Source organism: Lycorma delicatula, chromosome 4 (assembly GCF_047948215.1).
Source record: "Lycorma delicatula isolate Av1 chromosome 4, ASM4794821v1, whole genome shotgun sequence".
NCBI lineage: Eukaryota > Metazoa > Arthropoda > Insecta > Hemiptera > Fulgoridae > Lycorma > Lycorma delicatula.
Window position 1 is genome coordinate 28,955,630 of NC_134458.1, and position 18,068 is coordinate 28,973,697.

The 18,068-nt window shown below is 31.0% G+C and overlaps 1 protein-coding gene across 1 annotated transcript in view; it reads left to right on the plus strand.

Annotated features, from left to right (window-relative positions):
- LOC142322823 (ras-like protein family member 10B) overlaps positions 1–18,068 on the plus strand; it is a 647,348-nt gene that overhangs the window by 389,413 nt on the left and 239,867 nt on the right. The window contains exon 2 of the mRNA XM_075361895.1: positions 4,152–4,300. Coding sequence (XP_075218010.1) covers positions 4,152–4,300 — 149 coding nt within the window. The remainder of the gene's footprint in view (positions 1–4,151; positions 4,301–18,068) is intronic.

The following is an 18,068-nucleotide window of genomic DNA, read 5'->3' on the forward strand; positions in this document are numbered from 1 at the left end:
GTAGATAATAGTTTAATTTTCTAATACCGGTAATTACTCGTAGCCCAGTGTTTTTGTTTCATCCTTATCACTTTATTTCACTATATGTAGGTTCTTAGTCAAAACAAAGCAGTATGTAAAGATCGATTAATGTATATGAGTTTAACGATTATATCATTATCATCAATGTGAAATCCTAAAATTCCTATACGACGTGCAGGATATTTTTTCAACCGTCATTCCGGGCAAAGTGATGCGCGTGGTACACGGGTATATACTTTAATTAAAAATCATCGGGTTTCGGTCAATTTTTGTCGAATTGTAATAAAAAGGGGACCATTTGAAAAAACTTCAAGTGACGTTTTCTCGAAAATCAATAATTAAGTTGCCGACTAAATATTTTTAAGCGATTATTTAATGAAAATTTTTATAATGAAATATTCATTGCTTTTAACAACAATATTAAAATATTACGATCCTAAAATATACGGTGATAATTGCAATTTCATAATGAGTAAGAAAAGCTTACGATATTGTACTGTTTTTTGTTGATTATATTAATAGCATAATAAATTTGAATTTAATATTTTAATTTTATTTTAAAATATATGAAGTAAATTAATTATAATTAAAATATTAATATACTGAAATTTATTTTTATTTGCATTAGCTATTTTATTTTTACTTATGATTATTATGGAAATTACATCTTTATTTATTTTTAACAAAAAGGATTTATTCTTTTTGTTACTGTGGTTTTTTTTGCTTGATGATATCACTACATAAGTTTGAAGCTTGCGCCTGGGATATGGTAATGGAATTTTGTATCGTGTAAAAAATGCCATACCTGACCGGGATTCGAATTCGAGACCTCCGGATGAAAGACCGAGGCGCTACCACTCCGCCACACATCAATTAATTGGCTTCATCCATCGACTATATAATTTATTTTCTTGGCAATTCATCTTTTAAGTACTATTTTTATCAAACTACTATTTCAACCTTTCTTATGTTAGTATTATTAATTTTTTGTTATCTGTTATTTAATTAATATAATTATTGTATTTTGTTATTCTTTTCTTGCAAAACTATAATTATATTTTATTTAGATTTCGTCGATAAGGGCGCCTTAAGATCCAGCAACATTAAGTCAATCTAACTGGCATAAATAGGGTTAACGTTTTTTATACCTGTATTTTAATCCAAGAAAATATTGTGAAAACGTATGCAAAATATTGAATATTATTATTCGTCTTAATCTATTTTTTTTCTATACTAAAACTATTACTCGGTCTAAAAACTGGGTATTAGAAATACACGCACTTATTTTATGGCAATGTAAACACGAATTTCCGAAATAAGCGCACTAATATTATTATACAATGAAGCATTACGAAGTTCGTGTATTTCTTTCTAAAATTGTTCTATCTACTGATAAAACTGGAGGTGGAAAGATGAGAAGAGGTTCAGCGTGTTGGTGATCATTGTGTGTATCTGAGAGTAATATAAACGACTTCCTTTAAAAAAAAAAGGAGAAAAATGCATAAAATGGAATCCTTTCATGCTGTAGGTTAGATAACATTGCCTTCCTTTTATGGAAAGTGCCTACTACTGCATCTTCGACTTCTTTTCTTTTTTTTTTTTTACTGTTAATTCAGCAAAAGTGTAATGCATTTGCAATACGGTTGAATTCACATATATATTTCTAAAAAAATCTATAGCTTCTTAAAATAAAAACGACAAAATTAACTGTTTTCATTTATTATTACTCAGCTTATTACATTTTTCAATTCCCGTAAGTTTTTTTTTAGATACATTTGCAGATTGACTTTATCTGAAAAGTTTCTTTACAAGAATAACCACCGCATCTTTAACTTCTGTGCTTTAGTATGCTTTTCCTTTTACGTTTATCCCTGGTTTATACTAAACCTTTAAATCGGATTTAGGACCTTTAGTAGATTATAGGACTTTGTCCTATAATCTACTAGGTCATCGGGTAATCTTTTTATTCGAAGCCTTTTTACCGCAGGGGTTAAAAGAAAAGTCTCTTATCTTGTTTATTTAGTTTTCAGAAATTATTTTTCGTACATTTCCCAAACATTTTTCCTGAAAAAATTATGAAATTTTCTTCACTAAATGCATATAACCACTAACTATTTTATCGATCCTCGTTTACGTATTGAAGCATTAATAACCAAAGATTGATCGAAGTTACATTGTCGTGAAACTTTTCATTTCGTGTTAATTACAGTTTATTGTTTTCTGAAACCGTTTACTGTATTAATAAAGTTTCAATTTTCGAAACGATAAACTTAAATATTTTGTGTTTAATATTTACAGAAATTAAAGGTTAAAAGCTCGCGTTAATTTTATGTATAGCGAATGGAAGCGCTTGAAAATAAAGCTTTGTTTACGAAGTTTAATTGAAGAGAAATGGTTTTCATTGAATTACTTGTAAATTTTTTCTTATTCGATTGAGTTATAGGTTAATTTTACGTTTGGACAGTAAATATAGTCGGCAGATGTTCTACAAGCTATTAATATTATGTTACAATCTTCGATAAATTTTTTAGCGCTTCTGAATATCTAATAAAATTTGTCGCTTCATGCACAGTTTGAGTACTCGGGTAGAAACAAGTAATCTAATTTTTTGAAATTTAACTGTAGAATTTCTTATACTTCTCAAATTATATACTTTTATTTAATTAACGGTTGTGGGTTTTAAGGTTAAAATTATAATTTATAAAACTAAGAAAAATGTTGATATAATAAATATTCTTCATTATAACCCCGCTCTGGGTTAGTTAAACGGTTAAATTTATTATTTACCTACAGAAAAATAAGATTCTGATATTTTGTGTATCTATATAGAAAGTACGGTGTATTGTCCGAGGTCAAAGAGAAGCGATTATTTTCGGTAGAATTGTTAAACTGCTGAGAAAAGAGTCGCCAGAGGTTATACTATCCGATGTGCGTCGCTACCACCACCGAACACAACAAGCACGCGTAACCGCAGACTTACAGGAGCAGCAGATTTGACCGTATCGAATCAAAACTCCTTACCCGAGAAAAATAGTTATGCCTGAATAAACTTTTTAATACAGCAACTGTTTAACCTGTATTCTTCGCTAGCGTCTTACCTTTGCGTGAATATTCTGTAGGTGAAACTAATTAATTAATTAATTCCTATTGTTCTGTAGGTTATTTAATAAATTTATAAACAGCAGATAGCTAAAATTTCAGATAAAGAATATTTTTAAAGTAAATTATCAGTACTTCATAAAAAATAAATTGGTTTTAACTCGGGAGTATATTTTTTATCGGACTGGTAGTCGGAGGTTTAAAACAGTATATGTGTATGTTGTTACGGTAAAGTTTGCTGTAAGAAAGGCAAATCTTCTATTCATACTACTTCTGAGAAATTTAATCGCCGTACTCGTCGTGGAAATTACGAAAAAGAAATTCTGATATATTTTATTATCGGAAGATTTAATTAAGCACAAACGTACTATTTCGTGAGAGTGGAATAAGAGGAGTGGAACGGGACCTCCTGAATCGGAATAAGGAGAAAAATACTACCGATTGTTTTTCAACTCTCTCTAATGTATTATTTGTGACAATTAAAATTCACATTTGTCACAAGTACTTTTCACTGAAAATATTTTGGCGTAGTACTAAGCGTTACTTATTGCGAAAGCACATTTGCTTATTTTTCAGTGTACATTCCGTACACCTTTTTATTGTTGCTGATTGCCAATCGTTAGAGTTGTGTTGTGATGTTCACCGTCTTCAGAAGGACTTGTAGTAAAAGCGGCTGCCATTATCTTTACTAAATAGGTCGTAAGAATAATCTTGCTTGTTTGGTAGCTAATATCGTTAGTTTTTTGGAAATTTAATTCGGACGATATGTTACAAGCTAGGCGTTTATTTACCTGTTGCCTATAGTTACATGAACGTTGCGAATCCGATGTTTTTTTTTTAACTTTCTATTTACCTTATGCACTGGTTGGTGTCGTGTATAATATGATCTGTAAATCTTGTCGCCCTGGCACTGATTTCTAACTGCGAAATCAGAATACAGTATTGCTCACTCAATTTTAAAGTAATTATTCTGTATTTTATTTTAAACATAGTAATAAAAACATAATTCTGTTTTTCTTTTTATGTTAAAGAACTGGATTTGGACTACCTGGAAAGAAGGGCAGGGACCCGGCTAGATAGAAGTGCATTGTCCTTACCGGAGACAAGTCCTGACTCGATGGATCTTGTCAAGGTGATTCTTTTAGGAGCACCTGGAGTCGGGAAAACCTCTATAATACAGGTAAGATGATTTTAACCCGATAACTTTTCGATCGACTTATAAATACAATAACTCTTATATCTTTTTTAAAGTTTCTAATAAATAAACTAAGAAATATAAAAATGATTTCCTGATCCAGATAATGGTCGCTGGATCTTTAAATTCATAATTTTTCTTTCTACGCACTGTTGACGGCTACACTGTTCTTTGTTATTTTTAATAAATAGTTCACTATTAAAGTAAACACCTCGTGGCATTAGACTAAAAACGTTTTCGCCCGATGGAGAGTCGACTGGAGAAGTGAAGCTTCCATATCACAGGTCGTGCAAGCTGACTGATCTTTACTGAGCTGCGGTGTGGTAGAGATTTCACCCGATATTATTCCAAAAGTGTAAGAAGAATGACGATCCGATATTTTACTACCGCTTCTATTTCGCTTCTACTACCCACCTCCATATGCGGTGAAGAGAAGAGATTCCTGGAAGCATTGTTACGTCGATTCGATACCCGACTGCTCCCAATCTCTCTGCGAAGACACATCTCTTCGCGTCCCTCTACAGGTGATTTATCAATCGATTTATATATACCAAAGGTATTTATATGTAAAATAAATCTCTTCTCTTCTATTCCCATGGGTGAGCGCATTAATGCGTTCACCCGTCCATAAAGTGAGGATATATGTTTAATAAAATTATGCATAGTTTAATAAAATTCTTTTCTGTTAGAAAAGCAGAAAATAAATTGCATGATACTCTACAGAAGCTTTCCAAAACTTTGTATATAAAAAGCAAATAGATATTTTTTTTCAGATCGGTATACAATAATGAGTATACACTGAATACACTATATGAGTACATTTCGCATAGTTCACGAGGTAGTTTTGCTACTCTACAGGCAACAAAAGAAATTGCTCCTGCATTCGTCGGGCAAAGCTAATTTAGTCAAAAAATCGATAAAATAATCCGTCATTCTCTATAAACCGTTTTTGTAATTGAAAAAAAACTTTTGTACAAATGTATTTTTTTAATGAACTACCAGAATCGATGCGAGAAGTATAATGAACCGAATAATTTATAGTTTCAGTTACTCGTTGCTGAAGAAAACAATTTTTGGGTAAAAACTTATATTTTTATACATAGAAACTTCCTTTACTTTCTATATCTCAGACTAATTAGATTCTTTTCGATTAATACAAGTTTTCTTACAAATACATTCGTAATCTTTAATAATATAATCCTTCACAAAGCAGGTTCTTTATATGATTAATATTTTTAACTCCAAAATATACTAAAATTTCCAAAACTTTTCATTAGTTTAGTTATTTGCAAAAAAATAGATAAATCTTTTGTGGTTTATTAAAATATTTCTCAACTTCTACACAAGATTTGTTGCTTCAAAAAGTACGACGAGTAAAAAAAAAATGCTTCCAATAATTATTTCATTTTTTTAATAATTTTTTTCTTGTTACGAGAATAGATGAAAACGGCCTATATCAACCGATATAACTTTAGACGTTATAGTATTTTATGGATTTACATTTTACATTTTTGGACTTCAAGAAATGTTAAAATCAATTTCAATTATTTATTTCTTCTTTGTCCGTTGATGTTGAAACTGCTGATGAAAACTTACAACTGGAACTAATCGAAATTCAGTGCGATTCCGTATTGAAACAAAAATATATGGATGTTGGGATTAAAAATTTCTATAATTATTTATCATCAATTAAAATTATTTAACACCAGTGTGTTATTAGCAATTAAACGTATTTTATCTATGTTCGGTAGCACATATTTGTGCATACAACTATTTTCCACTTTAAAAAATAATAAAACTGGGGAAAGATTAAGATCACCAAATTTTGAAAATTTGGTTAATGGCAAACGTTGGTAAGTTTCTTAAAAATAATTAATAATATTATTTTATTTAAATAATGTTAAATTGAAAAAAAAGAAACTTCCCTACATACATATGTATTTTTTTATATGTTTATATTCTGTGTATTATTATTTTGTATGTATAGATTTGTTTATAATTAAAGCTATGCTTCATCGTTATTTCCATTTTTTTTTTTTGTTTTGCGGCCTGCGATTTAATATATAATACTTAATATGGCTCTTTGACTTACCTGCTCTAGACAGTCTTATTTTACTTTCGGTAATAGTCTACATCGTTTCTCTGCTTTCCTTTTGTTATTATTATCGAGATGTTTCACATCTTTGGATTACAAACCGCTTTTTCACAACAGTGCGTTTTTTTTTATTTTAATTAAAAAAATTAATCAAAAAAACCTTTTGAATAGTAAAACCGACTCAAAAACTAATTCCACTAAAAAAAAACATACAAAAAAATATTTTTGTAATTGTTTAAATATTGTCTCTAAAGTTTGACACCGACCGTGGGAACCAAATTAAGGATTAGTAAATCGGTGGTGGTGGTTATTTATAGTTTGGCGGCAACTTCATAAACGAAATACTATAAAGAAGAATGGAAAATTGTAAATGTTTTCCATCGTATTACGGGTATTTTTTTTATCTAGATTTTATCTTGTTCTTTTATAAGTTTATTTTATAACTTCTGCAAAACAGAATAATTAGTCATCACAAGAAGATGGGAGTAATTCTTCTTGATGAAATCCAGAAGAATGTATAATTATGACGTTAAAAAATTAAGGTTCACTGTACTTTTATAGTCTGTATAAGGCAATATTAGATATGCTCTACGATCTATTATTATATTAAAAAAATAAAGGTAAATATTGATAAGGATAGAAAAAGTAAAAAACTAAAAAATAATAGAAAAATAAAATATCAGTATAACAAATATTCTGGTTTTTTCGTTAATTTCTTTTTCTTTAAACGCAAAAATGGCATTTTCAATATAAGATTCTCTTAATTTTGTTTCGGGTTTTTTTAAAATCTCGCTGGTAATTTTTTCTACTATTCTTAAAGTATTTCATTGAAAGTACATTTTATTTGTATCGTATTAAAAAATATGAAAGTTATATTTATGCCTTCTTTTGAGTCAAAAGATATCTTTATTACAGTTTACGTATTGGATAAGGCTACATTGATCCGACTATTGCAATCATATAATGATTAATAAAATTTAGTTTTCATGTTATTTTATTTCCTTACAATCTGTTTTCCTATATTATAGCTCTTTCAAGTCATTTCAAGTATTTCAAACAAAGAATAACAACCGATAAAGAACTGCATTTTAAATAGAAATCAGAATTGTGTTTCCAATAAAGAATTTTGTTCGTGCATAAAGGGTATGATAACAAAAAAAATATCGTCAGAGATTCATAACATATACTCAAAAATACAGTTTAATATATATATTTAATCAAGAGAAAGTTCAATTAATTTTAATTTACAAGACAAAAGTATATAAAAAGTAAGTACCTGACCGTAACAATAGCGTGTAAATTATCATCGATTTATAATTTATTCTAGTAAACATTAATAAAATCGGTTATCATTAAAATCGATTATAATATAATTCAGAATCTGAACTTAAAATTACGATCGGTTGAACGTTTCAATATTGCGATTTTAAAAAACCGTCGTCTAAAACATTCTTTAAGCGTAGATATTACGCGATGAAGAGTTTCATTGGTATGTACACAGTAAAATATTGAGGAAACATTTTCTATCTTTTACATTTTACAATTAAAAATTTTTTTTAAATGACCGTAAAAGATCGTAAAGTTCCTCTTTTTAAAAGAATCTTTGTAATGCGACTCTCTTTATTGAAAAAAATCCTCCATTTCTCTTTAAAAAAGATGTGAAGTGCACGTTGTTTTTCATTTTTACATTCCCTATTCTTTTACTATACGTGGCAGAGAAAAAATATTTTTATTAGCTAAGACATAATATTTCCATTAGATTATTTATACTTCTGGACATTTTGCGAGTGAAAATATATTTTTCGCTTTATACCGAGGAAATATTTAACCTGTAATTAGGAAACTGATGCAGTACGTTATGTGTTGCAAAGAAAACACTAATTTTCGAGTGTCACAAGTGTTTTCGTAAGGATCGTGTTAGGTGTGATGATATTCATAGCTAGTGTTCTTGTCAGCTACCGATAATGAAAATATTGAGTGTCTTTTGAAGTACCCTGTTGTGAAAATAGCGTTAAAAGTTGGAATATCGGTGATAAATTACCACACCTTTCGCAGTGATCTCAAACATTAAAATCCAAATTGTTGCCATTATTGATCAGTGTCAATGACTTTCACTGACATATAATATCTCTGGAGCATCCTATCCTCAAACTGAAGACACCAGTCTTTTGGTGATTCCGATTGACTTACCACTGCAACCGTTCTTGTGGCTGATAGGCAGTTTTGGAGCCTTTAGAACATCTACCATAATCAATCGACTTCAAACATAATTTTATACTAGTTTTCTCACTTAAAATCGCTTGTTGAAAGGAAGACGATATAAGGACCGCGATGACGTCATCAGTAGTGAGACGAATCAACTGAAGGAGATTTCTAAGAATGTATTCCAGGAATATAAATGTATTCATAAAACATTTCGAAGATATATAATATATACACATATATTTAATATCAGAGGAGTAGATGATGAAAACGATACTATATATTATTAAAGAGAATTAAATTTTATGAAAATTTTATTTTATATATATATATATATATATATATATGTATATATATATCAAAATGCACCACTATCTAGGTTCGAGACTGACGAATATTTTTTCTTGTGCTAAAGTGTTTTACTTATTTCCCTTAAATAATTGCGATATCATTTTTTTATTTATATTTCAATAATTTGTATTGTTTCAGCAAATTAGTTTGAACATTTCTGTATTATCTTTCTCAAAATCAAGTATTTATAGGTCATGAATATTTTCACAATTATCCTAACCGTAAAAAGTCGGTGTTTTATTAAATAGATTAATATTTTATTCCTACTGTCCGGAATATTTTCATTTGAGATGGTTTTAACTACACGTTATACATTGGTATCTAAAACTTTTAACGAAGTTGAATTTGTGAATTCGTGTAACTACTAAGTTAATTTTTTTATTATTATTTTTTTTGTTATGCGGGCATCGACTTCTAAGGTCATTAGCCGTCCTCACATTTCTTAAAAGAAGTTTAGATCACCATCAGGTTCGTCATATGTAAGGGTGTAAAGAGCCCTTACATTTTATTTAAAAACAACAAAATAAAGAAAACATTTAAGCACAAACACTGAAAACACTTACAGGGTGTAAAGGGTCCTGATATTAAAATTAAAAATAAATAGAACACAATAAATTAATAAAAAAGATCGGCTTCACAATCCCGTATTTCCTTCTTTTTTTTGTCTCCCTTATTTTATTTATGCACCCCCGGGGCAACCGGAACCGCCGTTAAGCAGCACATCAGTCGCCCTAGGATGCCGTGGCAGTTGGCTCCCACCTGCTAATAGTCCTGTAGGATATAACCGATCGGGGTCTCCCCCCGCGTTTAAGAGAAATTCGACCACCTGCACAGGACGGCCAAAGAACCCCTCCGTAACCTCCCCTAAAAGATTTGTTTAAAAGAGTTAGGAATGAGGTCACATACATGTTGAGATCAGCAAAAAGAGAATATTATCATAAAAAATTTACAGAAAATTTTAAAGCTGTAAAGAAATCATTGAATATTATTAATCAATTTATTAATTAGAAAAAGAGGCCAACAGTATCGGAAATAATTAAAGAAAATTTTAACTTAAAACACGATTAAGATATATGAGAAAAAACAGAATTCAAAGAGAGATTTAAACATATGATAGAAGACATTTTAACAGAAATGAAAGGAGAAGCACTTGAAATGAATGATAAAAGGGTTCAAGGCAATTACTTAGCAGAAGAATATGTAAGTATGCATTTTAAAATGATTAATGAAAAACTTTTACAATCAGCAATAAATTAAATTATAAATCCCCAGCTGGACCGGAAAAAATTAGGCCTAAAGATACAAAAAACAATATATTCTACCTGAAAATGATACTGATGCATTTAATAAGAGGAATTTTTAACACTGGTTCGATACCAACATTAATGAAAACAACTCACCTGAGACTCTTGTATAAGAGAGGAAATAAACAAAATGTATACTGTTGTAGGCAAGTGGGTTCAATTTCTGTACTAACAAAAATAATGGAACATTGTGTGTGTGAACAGCTGAATAGGTATCTTGATATTGCGAATAAGGCCAGTGTGGCTTTATTAAGAAAAGTTCAACTATAGATTTACCGGAACTACTTACAAATGACATAAATAGTGCATTGAATGAGAATAAATATGTAATTGCTGTGTTCACAGACTTAATCAAGGCATTTGATTTGATAAATTATAACATTATGTTAGAAAAACTTAAGAAAATAAGAATAAGGGGTAAACTATATGTATTTTTTGAAAACTATTTTAAAGACAGGAAATTATGTGTCAGTTAGGCAAATATATTAGCAAAATTATGATCAGACATGTGGTCTAATACAAGGGAGCATTCTTTCTCCGACTATGTTTAATTTTTATATGAATGATATGGCCAGCGTGAAGTTTAATAGTAACCTGAAGCAATTTGCTGATGATAATATACTGTATCTGGTATATACTAACCTAACAGCTGATCTGACATCGATTCAAGATGACATAGACTTGGCTGTGAAATTCTTTTTTAATAACTCAATAAAAATAAGTGCACAAAAGACTAAAGTGATAGTATTTAAAAATTCAAGATTCTCATTGGATATGAATTTAGAATCAAAATTAATCTGTCACTCACAAGAATGTTTATCTAGTTGGCCTATTCTGTCATTGTAGATTGTTAGATTTTGTTGATAATATTAAATATTTAGGAATATTTGGATAGCGATATGAAAAATATAAAACGCATATAAAATCACTGAATAGAATTATGAGAGTTTATTTAAATGTGAAAGAATTACTTTTTCAAATGTATATTAAAAGAATAATATATTTCTCTCTAATTCAGAGCTGTTTTTATTATGGGATTTATTTGTACTATTTGGCTCCAGATTATATAACAAAGCCTCTAAAAAATACTGTAAACAGGATATTTAAAGTTTTATTTAATAACATACAAACAAATACTTTATGTATAATGACTGAAATGTTTAGCAAAATTCACTGATTTATCGAGAAATTATTTTAAAGATGAATTTAGATCGATACAGAATATTAATTATAAGCCGAGGAATAGACATTACTTTGTACAAAGACACTCAAATTATTATGGCAAGTAAGCGGGAGAAAAAAGAATCGCTGAATTAATAAATTCACTACCGGCAGAATTACAATTGTTGCAAAACAAGAACCAGGTTAGAAAAAAATTAAAGAATTATTATATGGATATGGAATGGTCTAAATTAGATATTTGGAAACATAAGAAATATACACGATTGTAAATCGCACTGAGAACACTTGGACAATCTCTAATTTCAATATTTACTGAAATCAGGAAATTGAGAATACAGAAAGGTTATGAAATGTGTTATGAAAAGTTTATGAAATTTAAAAGACATTACCAATCAGCAGAAAGCCATCATCGACGCTGGACTATAGTAAATATTTTATGACTCATCTGTTTAGGCTTATGTGATAAGTTTCGAATTCGTATCTTTTTAATATTGTAACTCTTTTTCCTATTGGATATAATTTTAATATGATCTGATATTTTATTATTTGATTCTGATTTTGTTTTTCACAGTAATTTTAATTTCAGTTTTTTTTTTCGTATAAAATTATTAGATTTTTTTTTGTCTTCAGTCACTTGACTGATTTGATGCAGCTCTCCAAGATTCCCTATGTAGTGCTAGTCGTTTCATTTCAGTATATATTTTATATATACTGAAATGTATATATAAAATACATATAAGTAAAGATAAATGAAAAATGTTATATGAATGTAATGTTCGTACGTATATCACAAAACAACGAATTATGTAATATACAAATTATTGTTACTGTAATATTTGATATTAAATGTATGTTAGCTATTTTGCTAATTATTATATTTTGAATTTAATATTTGTATATTATTCTAACATTGTTTCTAATATTAACTGTAAATTCATTTTTTATTTGTTAAATAAAATTATTAGAGAATATTTTAATGTTTGCTCATTCTAAATGTAATTAAAGAAATTTTTTCCTATAAAATTATTAGATTATAATAATAATTTTAAATATTACAACATTATAATTATGACATTATCACAATAAAAGGTAAAGGTAATTTCCAGGTTTATATGAATGTAATGTATGTATTTATATTCTGACTTTGAAAAGATACATATGTAATGTATAAATTATTTTACTTTTTAATATTATTAAATGTATGTTTGATAATTTGTTTTTTTCTCTCAAATTTAAGCTAAAGAGATAGAATATATTGGAAAAAAATAAATAAATAATTTTTTTTTTCAAGAAAATAGTGTGCATCGACTGCTATGGTCATTAGCCCTCGTCACAAATTAAAAAAACATTCCCTCTCCTGTGAAAGTGAGTTGGTCAAATGCCAGTCTAGTGAAACACATCATCCGGAAAAACAGATTTGTCACAAAACTATAAAAACCCAGACAAACGTTAGATGACAAGGGTGTATAGGGCCCTTTTCACTTAAAATTTGGTATCCATTTCTAAAGAAATGTCGTTAAATTATCAAATCGGGTGTAAAAGGGCCGCAACTGTTAAAACACATCCTTAAATAATTTGTCAACTACACTAAAAAACACCAAAACTCAATACTGGAGAAAGCAAAATTCACAGTTAAAAATACAATAAATTAACAGTCAAAAAGACAGAAACAATTAAATTGATTTTATGAATTATTTATGATAATGAATGAGTCATAATCGCTTCAATAAACCGCTTCCTCTGAGAAACTCAATCATTTTCTTTTCTCTTTACTCATTATATGATAAATCATGTGCCAATTGGCTGGTTAGACTGAGCCTCATTCTGAGGTCTCTATACAACGTACACTCTTCTATTATGCGTTTCACTGTGAGATATGTGTCACAGCTTTCACATATTGGTCTCTGTTCTGCTAGCATATAAGTCGAAGAAGTCTGGTGTGACCTATTCGAAGTCTTGTAAGAGCTACTTGTTCTCAAAGAGTTAAACTGTATTTTGTTTTAATAGGAAGCGAGGTATTCTTAATACAATTAAGCCTCGTAGTAAGCGCACCCCACCTCCTTATCTATTTCTTTCTTATGACCCTTTTACTGTAATTTTTAAGGTCATCTAGTTGAACTAATGAAATGTCGATTTGTTTGCTTTTTGCCACTTATTTGGCTGCTTTATCAGCTGTTTCATTACCAGGAATACCGAGATGGCCAGGTGTCCATATCAAGATGCACTGTTTGCAGTTATCTTTAAGATTTTTTTTAAATGCTGCCAAAATATTCTGAACAAGTGCATCATGCGTGAAGGCATTCCTTAAAACGGTAATTGCACTTAAGGAATCGGAGGAGAAAAGCACTTTCTCTTTGTTGTAATGTAATGCATAACGAAGAGCTTGCTGCAATTGCATATAACTCTGCTGTGTAGACACTGGGCTATTGCAGATAAGCCCCAAAAGTGGGATTTGTCATTTACGTCTAATGAGCTTCCGACGCCGTTCTCAGTCCCGTCAGTGAATATATGGGTGAAATTTTTAAATTCTGCAATCAGTAATCGAAAAGCATTTGAAATATATACGTCTGGTAATCCCTGTTCTATCTTCTCTTTCAAGTCTATTCGGTCTTCCACCGTAGACATCAACTACGGCGGGACTTCTCTTCTGGAGACCGGGAGAACTTCTGGCAGATCAATACCATAGCTTCCACAGATCTCCGTTCTCCTTATTCCAGCTGATCTAGAAAAGGTGGGTCTCCTCTGAAACTGTTCAGCCAAACTGTGTTAATAAAGGAAAACAAAATTTGTATGTCTTGGGGAGGCCAGAACATAAGCTGCATATCTTAGCAGGATTAATTCTCTTCTATAGTTCAACGGCATAACTCCTGCTTCTGACAATATACTGTCAATCGGACTGGTACGGAAAGCTCCTGCAGCAAGCCTGATTCCTTTGTAATGGAACAAGTCGAGTTTTTTAAGATGAGACAATTTGGGGAGCCATACGCTATTGATCCGTAATCTATTCTAGATTGGACCAATGCTTTGTAAAGTCTCAACAATACTTCTTTATCAGAGCCCCAATCCAAATTTGACAGACACTTGATGACATTTCGTGCTTTCTGACACTTAGTTACTAACTCTATCATATACGTCCTCCATAAAAGGTATCTGTCCAAGTTTTCTCAGTTGAAAACCGGAGTCCATTCATATTTGCTACTTCGACAAGTTTGATAATAGCCGTCTGTAGCTTGTATTTAATCATAGCGATTTTACTGCTGGCGTAAAAGATCGCAAGGTCGTCCACATATAAACTTCCGGTGATATAGCGGGAATAAGCTGGTCCACTGCAATTGTGAACAAGGATCCGCTAAGCGGTCATTGTGGTACACCATTTTCTAACTTTCTGAGCGACAAGAATTCTTTTCCAATTCTAACACAAAAGTGTCTTTCCTCTAAATAACTCATAATAATGTTTGGAAGTCTTCCTTTTATTCCCCAATCTTGTAGCTGTTTAAAATGCCGTATCTCCAAGTCATATCCACAGCTTTCTCTAAATCGAAAAAGACGGCAACACATTGCTTTTTATTTATAAAGCTATCCAATATGAAATTTTCAACATTAATCATCTGGTCTGTGGTGGAGTGAAATTTACGATACCTCGCTTGATGGTGTGAAATCCATTCCATGATCGTGGGTATATACCAGAAAACCAAATTTGATTAAAGAGTTCTAATATTTTCTTCCTTGTAATGACATCTAGCATTCTGATCATTTCGTATCGGATGTTGTCTGGACCAGCGGCAGTGGTCGCAGTTTTACTCAAGAGCATGATTGAATTCTTTTTCAGTGAATTCTTCATTATAATACAAATTAGTCTGGGTATCAAACAACATGTCATTTTCAGTTACAGCTTTCTGTTTTTTAAAATCATCATAATTTTCGGTTGCACTGACAGCTAGATAGTGACTCGTAAATTTCCCGGCTATGTCCGAAGGCGTCAAGAAGCTTCTCTCCATCTTTGATACAGGTAAACTGGTGGTAAGTTGATCCATCGGATACCGCTTTGACTTTGCTTCATACCTCTGCCAAAGCTGTCTGTCCTGTTATCGAGGAAATATATTTTTGCCAGGCGGCTCTTTTTTCAGTTAAAGTAACTCATTTAGCGCTAGCCCAGTATTTTTTTTAATTTCATTATTATTATTATTTATTAATTTATAATGAGAGTAAAAAATATTTTTTTTTTTTTTAACTTTAGGCAATTAATTTATTACGATCTATCGGTATACAGTGCGAGTCAAAAATATGGAAACCCCTCAACAACTTTAAAACCGTTCCAGATAGAAACTGTAACTTTTAAGGTAAGTTATCGGTCAATTACTTTACCTTTTGACGAGAAATAGAATTTCAACCCCTTCTTGGGGACGGCCAAGGGGTTGTAATTTAAATACTTCAACGGTAACACTCTTTGTATGATACATATTTCAAAGGTTTATTCAAGTCAAGAAAAGTGATGTAAATAGAAGGTTGGTACGATGTCTGTACCCAAAATGGTGACGGGATAAATTCTGGATTAAAAAAAAAAAATTACCTTGAAATTTAAGGAACTGTTATCGCAAATAAATAAATTTATAAAAACTGGATTAAATTAATATTATCAAATATAATTATTTGAAAAATAGTTATTTATTAAGCATAACGTTCGTTAATTTGCTTGGAATGGAATGCAAAGGTGGCGGGAGTTTCACAAATTCTCCCTACGAATCTCAGAACCTGGACAGTGTCCCTTGCTGCTATGTGATTCTATAATTGGGCGTGTTTAAGGGTTTATTTTTAATGACGGGTCTAAGTTTAAAAGTTTTATATTATTTTTTATTATATTTTAAGGACGGATTTATTAGCATTCCAATCCGTTTGTACCAGCTTTCTCGAAACCCATTTTAGGGTCCGGCCGCGGGAGGCTAGGCTTTTAAAACCTGTCCTTGCGACGTAATTCCCCTTCAGACCGTCCACTGAAGTCCTTTCGATGCTAACGCTTCATAGGCTAGCAGGAATATGCCACAACGGGGCACTAACTGTTTTTGGAGGGAGCAATGCCCCCCCTTATCCGGAGGGAGTCGCAATTGCTGTTTTAATTTAATTTAATTGTAAGTGTTTTTGTTAGGAATGGATAAGGAGAAGATCTTCATTCACTTCTTTAATGCTTGCCCTTCACGGTGCATCTTTGCTGGGCTTAATTTGCTTACATTTCATTTTAATAAATGTTCGAAATGTCTCCCTTCTGTTATTTGACGGTGTGCCAGTCAAAAGTAAAACGATCATTATTCAATGATTCACTAGTGATATTTTGTGTTGATCCTCTATTTCTATTTTTTAAATCATCGATTTGTCGGTGCTTATTATGATAAACAATACTTTTTAAGTAGTCCCATAGAAAATAATCCGATGGTAACGTGTCGGGTGATCTGGCTGGAGATTATTTAGACTCCTTTGGCCAATCCATTTTCTGAGAAAAGAATTACATTTTACAATTAAAATTTCACCTACCTTAAGACAAAAATGAGGCGGGACACTATCTTGTTGAAACCAAATATTCTGGAAGTCGGGGCCAACGTTTTGAATGTTTGAAGTGAAATGATCGAGAAGACCATATATTTCTCTGCGTTTAAATTTCCATCAATAAATATAGGCCCTACAGATTGTCCACCAACAATATATTCCCATAAGTTTACTTTGACTGGATACTGTGAATGTTCCTCGCGATACTAGTGTGGATTAATATCATTCCAGTATCGACAGTTATGGCGATTTACTTTGCTGTTTAAAAAAAATGTGGCCTCATCACCAAAAACTATCTTGTTAGTAAATTAGGATCTGCACAAATATTTTTCGTCATAATTTTGCAGAACTCAAGTCGTCGATCTTCATTAAGTTCTTGCACCAGACGAATTTTGAAGGGTTTGAATTTTTCACATTTTTATGTTTGAATCACCGATCTTAATAATGTCTTGCATAATCTCTAACGATTTGTTATTATTTGTTGCAGATTTAGGCCTCCCTGGATTTTTCCCTGTTTAATAACAGGGAAACGGGGAGCATTAATATGCTCCCCGTTTCTTCAAATCGTTTGATGGTTTTTGACACTGTACCTTTTGAAATACGTTCACGATTATTAAATATTGCATTAACAATTCACAAACTTCATTTTACGACCAAACTCTGATATAAGGAGCACGAAAGCCCCTCATCATTAGAAATGTAACCCTTTCTTTCCTGTTCACTGAGTGACATGTTGATAGCAATGTTAGCATGTAGCACAGAAAAGATTAATTCGGTAAAAAGCAATTATAAAAAAGGTAAAAAAAATGTAAACAGCAAAAGTGACTTAGAAATGCGGTAATGGTAGACAGAAACAGTTAGCCAACCGATCATAATAAATTCGCATAAGAAACCAAGAATGTAGTAATGAACACTCTAAATGGAGTATTAACCCACCGGGTTGGTCTAGTGGTGAACCCGTTTTCCCAAATCAGCTGATTTGGAAGTCAAGAGTTACAGCGTTCAAGTCCTAGTAAAGTCAGTTGTTTTTACATGGATTTGAATACTAGATCGTGTTCTTTGGTGGTTGGGTTTCAATTAA